Genomic DNA, 10,285 nt, shown 5'->3' with positions numbered 1-10,285 from the left:
CTATTGAGAAATTCACGAAATTATTGAAGGAGATTTATAGTAGTAATGGTTTAGCAGCAGTTGTATGCCAGTTTCTTATGCACAATTCTGTCAGTAGATTAGGTCGCTTTCTCTAGTTACCAAAAGTAATCCATCTAAGATTTTATCTTGTCCCCAAAATGCAGAATCGATATATAAGTGTGAAACGAGTATAATTTTGAAACGATAAAATGTGGAACGGTGAGCCAGGTAAAGGACTTGATTATTGAGGACATCTAATGGCTGTTTGGACCATCGAAATAAGAAACAGAGCACGTTAATTACCACATATAGGGATAAGATTGATTTTCCTTATTTTTTTGTGAAATAAAATCTTTATGGCTAGAATCCGAGTATATATTGAGCGGAATATATATATGATTTCTCATGAATAAATTAAAAAAGAGTTGTGTTGGCTTCTTCGAAAAGTGAATCTTGTTTTCATTTTTTTTAAAGTAAATACTCAATAGATTTAATAAATAGTAAACACAATTGTCATCTACACATTAATTTAATCATACCTGGCACTTATACTGTAAAAGTTGTCGTTGAACATTAACAGTAGTTCGAGCGCATTCACAAACTTCATCTGAATCATTTACACACAAACATTTTAAAGGGACAGAGATTTCACGAATACCGGGACTTTGATGAATGAATGAATTAAAATCGCACTGACTATCTTTTTCAATATAAAAAGATTTATGAGACCGTTCTTGTTGCTGTTGAACGTTTAAAATCTTATCTAATTTAGATGAACGTAAACGACTGAAAAATAATTGAAATCCATTCTGAGAAATAGAAGCATCTTTTAAATTTGTTTTTATTTCAGGCAATGACGTTCTTTTATCATGAAATTGTGATTTAATTTGATTTTCTAGTACATAAAGAATGCCTTCTGATGTAAGTGGAACGTCTTGATCAGTTAACTTCTCCAGTGAATTTTTATTCAGATAAAACTTGGTACTTTTATCTGAATTGGTTATTTCAGGTGATTTTTCTACTCGTTCTTCATATGTAGGTGAACAGACTAACATTGTATTCTTCTGTAGAAGATCTAACGTAACATAAAAACAAAAAGTTGATATTAAGTAACATGTAAAAAATATGGCTGAAATTTCATCTACTTTTGTAAGCTTATACCTCATTGACATTTTATGACACTGAAAATCTTAGATTTAGTCGAACTGATCATTATCAATTTCATGAGGCATACAAATTGTGAGTAATACTATGACTATTTTAGAATAAACGATAAATATAATTTGTTTATTGTCGAAAGACCTAGATGCTGTCAGAAGCCCTTACAAATATTTCTCAATAGATGGTATAAGATATTTGTGTAAACCATACTGAGATTGACTCATCTGGGATTCCATGATTTCTTGTTGAAGATCACTCATAGATTTACTCTCAGTCTTGTCATGGAGTATAAAATCCATTAAGGACTTTTCTTATTTCAATAAGGGGTCCAATTCCAAATAGCAGTCAACAAATTCCAGTGAATATTTTGAAATATGTATATAGCTACATGAAATGGGTTAATTTTTCTCGTGCCTAAATTATAACTATAATGAATTCCAAGTAAAATACAGTTACAGCTGTGCATCTACATTTATTTACCAGATGAAATATCTATTATCTTTTGATATTACTGAAGAAGCTTTTCTAGGTGAATGGCTTTAAGTTTGCCAACTAGACCTTAGAAGTTTCCAGAATATTGGTGTGATCTGCCGAGAATTATTTTCAATGTTTATGCAAAAGTATACTTCGATCTTAAGTTTTTCGAATAATGCCTATTTGATGAAAACATCAGTTTAGTGAACGCTTAAAGATTGTTCCAGCTATAGAAAATGTGATAGTCATAAAATTAATAAGCCTTGCATGATATTCAACATTTAAAAGGACAAGTGTTTTGACATTAAGTAAAAGGATATATGGAAGTTATAACCACTGAAAAGGTATGGATAAGGATGCAACATATTTTTATAATATTATTTATCCATGCTATGTTCCATTATTAATTTCCGCTTAATATTACTTCAACTTGTTAAGATTCAGAGTATATACGAGAAATACACTTTGAAATAGTGATTGACAGATGTACATCTTCATTTGTATTCGTTTTCGTGACGAGTGAAGATATGCTTTGTGGATAAACGAATCAGACTTCAGATAGATACTCTCTGATGTTTACACGAAATTCAGGACGGACTAAGAAATGTGGATGAGCTTGAGCAATTCATTAAATGACATTTGGAAATCGATTAGTTTTTAATGAAAAAAAATAATAGGGAATAAATGCAACCAAAACGTACACAAAATTTAGACACGATTTATGAATTCTTCAAGGAAAGCACAACCCTAATGCGTTCTCGAGTTTTCAATATCAAGTTCATTTAGTTTATTTTTATTGTGATTGGCTATCAAACGTCAAACATATCGTAGTCATTTTACAGTCACCAATATCAATAGTTATATATTGTCCTCTTTAGACTGTTATGTTACATAAGTGAAAAGCAAAATAAAAACTAAAAATCCCCGTAAGCATAAATTTTAAAAAGTTAGATGAACTTATAAGAGATTGATGTTATCGAAATTATGTAGTCAATTGAACTATAGTAATGAATTCAAAACCTAACTGTGAAAATTAGCAGTAAAGATAAAATAGTGATTTCAACACTTAGAAATAACCTCGTATGATAGTAATGTTAGTGTTGATTTATTTCTCACAAAAAAATGTGATCGGATGTGATTTTATTGAATGAATGATTATTCCTTGTCAAAATAAAATAGGAAACAATAGTTATAGAATACAAATACTGTAACTTAGTGATCATGTATTCATCTCATATGCTCGATTTTTGAGCAATACCTTTTACGTTTTGAAAGTTAAATGGGAGTTTAAATTAGCCATTTGTTAATTGAAAGTCGAATACTCCAACTAAGAGTGAGTCAACGCTATAAATATAATCACTATATTATTTTAATTTCTACTAGATTTGATTCATTGTCTACTACATAGTTAAAGGAATTCATTCAATCAGTAGTACATTCCCATTAATCCTATACACTCTGTTTAATATTTTATTGATTCTCAAACAGATACTTTTAAAATTAGTTTCATATCAACGCTAGTGGAATAAACAAATCTTTTCACAATTGATTGATCACTGGGTGGTGATCAATGTCATGCGTATCAAGTCCTTATTTAGTGCAGATCGAATGCTCAATCAATTGTGGTTACATCTCAGCCCTACATGAGGTCAGTCGCGGCCCGGATAGCTCAGTGGTAAGGTTGCTGACTGTGAAGCTGGGTGACACGGGATCGAATCCACCATGGAGCACCAGTTCCCTCAAGATTACAGGTACACCTTGCTGACCAGTGCCAAGTAGCACGAAATCCGGGTCCAGGGTTTCCTGTCGACTACCTCCAACCACCATCTAAACAAATCTTTTGGATTATTCATTTAACATAAATTGAATAAACACTTTTTTTAAAAATCGTTTGAGTTTTTCAGCAATGGATAGGTTTTATCGATCTGGTTTACACTGGTCTAGCAAAACTAATATTTAATAATTTTAACTAATTACTAAAACCATGTATAATTGTAACATAAAACACTAATAGTTTGATATATTACAATGTCTGATTAATATATTCACTTGCACAAAATTATTGATGAAATAAAATCATTTCACTAATGAAAGTTATAATTTATTTTTTAGTTAATAGCTAGTTCACTATTAATATGATGATAAGAGGTCGACTATAATTAAATCATTTAAAACAAGAATTCTATCAATTAGGAAAAAAAAAGATAAACAAGTAACCTTGAAGCACATACATAAAATCAAACTGTTCAGTTACATACGCATATTTTCTTCTAATAATTGTCCAGTTTTAAGTTGTAAATTTTCCAATTGTCTTCTTAAATTTCCATTTTCATTATTTAATCTATCATCCAAATATTGAATAGAAAGAAACTTGTTTTAATTATATGATAACCATGAGATAAGTAAATTAATGGAAACTATCAAAGAGGCCAAATGCAGACTTAAGGTTAAGAAACTCAATAAAAGTATAGTGATAGGAGGCTATTGATGAAAATATAAAGGAATGGATAACATCTGAAGACTAACTGAAGAGCACTTGAGTAAGAATGAGAATTTTTGTAGAATACGATAAATTCATTGTACTTCGTTGCTTTTTTTTCTCAGATTTACACAACTTATAATTTTCGTTAGTAAAAATATTAAATTACCTGAAATTTTTAATCGATGAGTTATCGTTAAAGAACAGTAAAATTATTTGTTTACAAGTTTCTTTTAATTTTGTTTCTAAATCGTTAATTTAAAGCTCTCATTATGATTTTAATTTCTAAGATTTTGCTGACCTCTGATAACAATGCATTACTCAAAAATTTCAAATATGTTAATATTTTGGATTAACGGAAATTAATAGTCTGTATGTATTTACAGAGAAGGCAACGAAACCTAGTGAGTTTATTATATTCTATAGACATCGAAGTTTGTACTTTGTTTAAGTTCTTCTGAGCAACAAAACCCATGAAAACCTCCTCCAGTTGTTCCACTGGCTTCTAATTAAACAGCCTAACAATTCATCACTGCCTAGTAATTGTTTTTGATATTTTGACACCACTGTTCACTGTCATTTTGTAGGCATTTTTTTCTATTCTGAGTTCAGATTTCCTTTACTCTTCATTATGCTTAGGCCTCCTTGGATGTATTTCCAAGGACTTGTCATTTTAATAGAACAGAACAGTAAGAAAGAAAATGAGTAATCGAAAACGCTTCAACTTATAAATCAATGAACCACGTAAGTAGGCTCTTATTTTTTATAAATAAAAGATATGACAAAAATGTTCATGATGAATACTACTTTATCAAAACAAAAATAACGGCCATTTGATATCTGAAGGGGTTTGCGTGGATATTATACTAATTTCAATGGTTGAGGTCGTGAGTCAACTGAAACTAGACCACCATGGAAAACCTGAAATCACTGGATGGCCGTTTCGTCCTATTGTGGGACTCCTCAGCAGTGCGCATCCACAATCACACCTCGCGAGATTCGAACCTAGGACCTGTCGGTCTCAAAGTTCAACCGAGTCTGTTGTAAGATAGTAACTCACTGAAGACAATGGCGGATGTCTCGCTCAATTTTATTGATTAGTTGAAGTCAGGCATTAACATCACTGGACACCGGCTCGGTGATCTAGAGGTTAAGCATTCGCACGCGAGACCGACAGGTCCTGGGTTGTAATCTCGCGATGCGGGATCGTGGGTGCGCGCTGCTGAGGAGTCCCACAGTAGGACAGAAAGGCTGTCTAGTGTTTCCAGGTTTTTCATGGTGATCTAGCTTCACTTGACTCATCATCTCAACATTTGATATCTACTAGCTCAAAACATACTAACTATTTCATTGAAGAACGATTATTCAAGTGTTATATCTTATTTTAAAGTTCAATATTGTTAATTAGAAAATTCGCGATACTTTAAAATCCTCTTTACAATTAGAGTGAAACTATTTCTTTTTCATATATGCATAGCTGAAATGTGATACTTAACATTGACTGATGATTTGATAAAATAAATCAATAAAATCAGTGAAATAATTACACTTTATTATTATTTTTTTCTAAATATTCTTTTAAAAAGAAATTCCTGAAATTTTTTAAGCAACTAAACATAAAACTAATCTTCACTACAAATTGATTGATTTTAGATTGAGGGAAAACCCGGAAAAGACCCAAGAGATATCATTTCAACACAATATATAATCATATTTAACCATTTCTGTAAACAAAAACCTCACTTTTTTCTAACTGAATTTTAATATGTTTGTTCCATTTATTCCTTAAAATTAGTTTGTTCATCTCAACACAGTCTTCTATTATCATTCTTGGACTTAACTTTGAAAAAAATTATTTCTAGATTCTGAACAACTGAAATTCTGAAGGTTAATAATGAGCTTTGATGTAAAAAAATAGTCAAACTTGGCAAGTTTGTGACTACATATTAAATGCACTAACAATTTGGATTTGAAATTCTTTACGTTTTCACATAATTCATGTTTCATCTTGTAAGCTTATTAAGTTGTATCTTTATTGTTATTAGAAATTTATACTTGTGATTTAGTGAAAAAATAAAACAAAATTGTTTTTACTGACTGAAACAGTAGTAAATAATGGTTATTCATTGAAATTTGGAAACCTTTGGAAAGGTAGCGATACGACCAAACCTATGATATTTTTAGCGTCCGAAAAATGAATCTATCTTGTCCTACTATTCAGCGGTGTCTCAAATAGTCTTATTATGAAACGGTGTTGAATCCCAAACATTTAGATATTGAGAAGAGGTAACTAACTTTTTGTCACTGAAGCGAAGACTAAAGATATAGTTTTAATCAATTTCCGATACGACACAAAAAGTGGATTCATTTATATCACAAAAATATTTTTGGTGTGATAAGGGTATTTATAAACTCATTACGAAGTTACAGTGATATAATGAAACAGGTGCCGAAAAGTCATAAAAAAGAGATATGAAAGTTGGTAAAACATATAGTTTCAGTAGAAATACGGGTAAAATAAATTTCGTTCAGCTAGATATATCTTATTGTTTATGAGGATTAAAATAAAAAATAACAAAAGAACTGACACTGAAGTTTATCCTAAGCCATAATCGATAATGTCTCAGGCTACTTGTCATTGTTATGATAAGCCATTGGTTGTTAACCCAATACAAATAACTTTTTTATACCTTAGCTCCCGCTTATAAACTAACCATTTCTTAATTAGTGTTCCCACATTTAATAATACCTCAATAAATGAGGACAAAACAACGAACTTCATTATTATTAATTTAACTCACTTCAGAACACGAACATCAATTATAAATTAACGAAATATCAATAAATTCAAAATGTAACTATTTATACTTGAAGTCTTTTGCAAATGATTGAAAATATAAATGAGAATTATTACTTACTGTTGAACTTTTGCTTTAGACGACTGCTGTTGTGATAACAGAGCACCTTTACTTAGTTCAAGGTCTATTTTCAGTTTGTTTATTTCCTGGAAATAAAAAAATACAGATATTGTTTGATCATTAAGAAGTTTTTAGTTTGCAAATATTTATACAAAAAATACTTTGTCCTCCTATTCATAATATGGAAAAATTGTGGTTAAAAAAGAAAATATCAGCATGATAAAATTAGGAAGTTATTTAGTAAGGCAGCTTACTGAGGTTTGTTGAGTTTAGTGATAATTTAAAAAATGAACTAATATCAGTTGGAATACCAATGAAAGTCGGAAAGCAGTAGGTAAATGTTACGTTTTTGATTTGGATACTTTGACATTGAGCACTTTCAACCCCATGTAACCTCAAAACCAGAATCTGTAAGCTTTTTTGAGTGCAACGCCACGTAAGCATATCTAATGTACCACATTTCCAACTTAAACCAACCTGTAAGATGATTGCCATCCTAATTAAATATAATCGTAGAGTAATTGGGACGTCTTCGACCTGGTTGATTCTATATGTAACTGCTTTTTAGTATAATCTTGGTAATGCCAGTCATTAGTATTTTTTTAGTAATTACGATGTTAGGTAGTCGCTTTGATGATTATCAGATGTTTTTTTTAAAATAGTTAGGATATTCTAACATTGAATAGAGATTCTAGCTTAAGCATTCAGAAGGTTATACACTTTAATATTTTTTAAAATTTTATAGAAAGTGAATAAAAAGGTATGGAACTGACTGCTAATTCTAGAATAAATACTGAACTATTTTCAGTGAGTGTGAATTAAACTGACTAAACGAAAATACATTGTAAAAAAATAATCCTCAGAATGTAAGATTTAATTCTGAAACTCAAGATCTAATGGAAGAAAAAAAGAGTTTATTTGTATCTGACTGGTTGTCAACCATATATTTTATACTATTATTGAGTATTCTGGTACCTATGAAAAGTATTCATGAATAATGTAAGGTGAATTTTACCTAATGCATTTAAATTTAATGCGTTATGACAGAAGTTATATGTACTGGAGGCAAAAACTAATAGAACGTCAAATCATACAGATCAGTCATTAGATCACAACTGTAACAACCCAAAAGACCACAAAAAAAGTTATTTATATGATCCTCGGAGAAAGATCAAATTCCCTTGATATAACAACTACCATAGCAAATTCACTAAAATTATATCTGGTGAATTATTCTGTCATTCCCAAATCATCCTGAAAAGCCTGCAGACATTTTACAATTTATTGTGTAACAATATCTCACAAATTATCACTAAAATTTTGAAAACCAACGAATTTAGTGTTGCCCATTAACCAACGTATTCATTTAACTCCATTTAATGATGGGTCAAGGATGAAATAAAAAAAGTCCAACATTATTTACAAGGTCTGTTGTCTCAAATAGTAGAGCTACAGTGAGGAAAATAGACATCTGTTTCAATTAAACATCCAAAAATATACGCAAGTATTTGAAAGGTATTATATGTGATTACTTATAGCAAAATGCATACAGACAACAACCAAGATAAATTTGATAGGGGAAATTCTAAGATTTTGAATAGAAGGAATTCAAAAGAATTTCTGCATACTTGACATTCAAGCCAATCTCGAATAGTTGTGTATGTAAACATACATTTAACCTATGGAAAAGTGAGAATAAGGTTTATTTTTTCATGTGTTTACAGGTCAGTCTAAAACAATGGTCGATGGGGATTTAAATGCATATAGAGATAGCGAATATAAGGTTAACCAATCACTGGAAAAAATATCAGAACGGTCCGATTTATTACTTGCTGAGTAATTTTGGTGTATTCATTTGAGTTAAGCACTGATGTTATATAAAACGATGATGAACGATTCCAAATTGGACCACTCAACACATAAGACACAAGACCATAGAAATAAAAGTTGAAAAGATAAAACCTCTAGTGGATATAATCTATAATTGACCCGGTGAGAAATATATATAGTAGTCCATTATATGTGAATCACTTTGACGAAAGTTCTCTGTAGCTTGATGTTTTGACACAAATTATTTACTTATGGCATAAAACATACCTGAAAACTTTATTCATAAATATTGTAAATAATTGGCTTTGTGATCAACACATATTTATCGATTTTGTAAAACTACTTAAGCCGTTTTTAGTCAATACATTACATGTTAGTCTTGGGAACAAATAATAAAATTTAACGAATGTGAACAATATTAACAAAAGTAAGAACAAATATGAAACAAATAAGACTATCGTGAATGAACAAAGTAATTTGTTGTGGTAGATTTACAATTGTAGCTAGTATTTGAGAAATGTACTTGTATAATTTACTGAGTGTTGTCAAAATATATATCATATATACTGATTAACTTAGATAATCTTACCTAAATTGTTCAAAAATGGATTGACCTTAATTAGGGATTTTTTAAGTATTTTTCATAGCTAATCCTTGTATAAATAATGTTTTATTATAAGTTATATTGATCAATTTCAAAGTACATTGTCAACGTAAACAAGATTAACGAAATATTTCTATTGAAAAAACGTTTAATCATTCTTATAAAATAAATCTAACCTACTACTGAATAACTTGGAGACTTGGGTCGATTTTTCAAATAATCAAATGTTTGTTATAGAGGCCTGTATGAAGTTGTACTACACAAAACCTCTAATTAACTGCACGCACTTGAAATAACTTCATATATGACAGTACCTTGTTTGACAGAGAAAACAGTTATATGAATTTATTTCGATCCCTGGTGATAATGGCGCATATATATATACTGACTTCAAGACGGATTCCAGGTGAATATGATGACTAGTAGAGTTTAAACATGTTAAGTATAAGAGAATATATACTAAACTTCTTGAATGACTGCCTTACTAGAGGCTTAAGCGCTTAAATTTGTAAATGTAAATCACTGCGTTCCGACTTCATGGTTTAAAGGCATCATGATTTCACAGATTTGAAGATATTATTTTCAAGCTTCTGTGGATTCTTTTCTCTGCCCTTCTGATAGGTCTTAAAATGAGGCTAAAGAACAGTCTGTTCGTTCTTTATTTTCAGCTGTTTTTCAGCCGATGACAAACAGTACCTTTAAAAATATGTGTGTTAAGAATCCGAATGAAATGTCCCTACTTAAATCCATTGATTCTAATTTTTCATATTTACAAATGCTTTATTTTATTTTTAAAATCACTTTTTGCCTAACTACTTC

The 10,285-nt window shown here is 30.2% G+C and overlaps 1 protein-coding gene across 3 annotated transcripts in view; it reads right to left on the bottom strand.

Moving 5' to 3' along the window:
- Positions 1-10,285, bottom strand: part of CCDC88A_3 (Girdin) — a gene marked incomplete at its 3' end in the record, with an annotated part of 33,337 nt that overhangs the window by 10,780 nt on the left and 12,272 nt on the right. For all 3 annotated transcript variants that reach the window (XM_051215235.1, XM_051215233.1, XM_051215234.1), the window contains 3 exons: positions 7,033-7,118; positions 3,894-3,976; positions 540-1,075 (listed from right to left, as the gene is read on the bottom strand). In XM_051215235.1, the coding sequence (XP_051073651.1) occupies positions 540-1,075; positions 3,894-3,976; positions 7,033-7,118 (705 nt within the window). The remainder of the gene's footprint in view (positions 1-539; positions 1,076-3,893; positions 3,977-7,032; positions 7,119-10,285) is intronic.

This window comes from Schistosoma haematobium, chromosome 1, assembly GCF_000699445.3.
Source record: "Schistosoma haematobium chromosome 1, whole genome shotgun sequence".
NCBI classification, from domain to species: domain Eukaryota; kingdom Metazoa; phylum Platyhelminthes; class Trematoda; order Strigeidida; family Schistosomatidae; genus Schistosoma; species Schistosoma haematobium.
The sequence above is the reverse complement of the archived record's forward strand: the minus strand, read 5'-3'. Positions and strand labels throughout refer to the sequence as shown.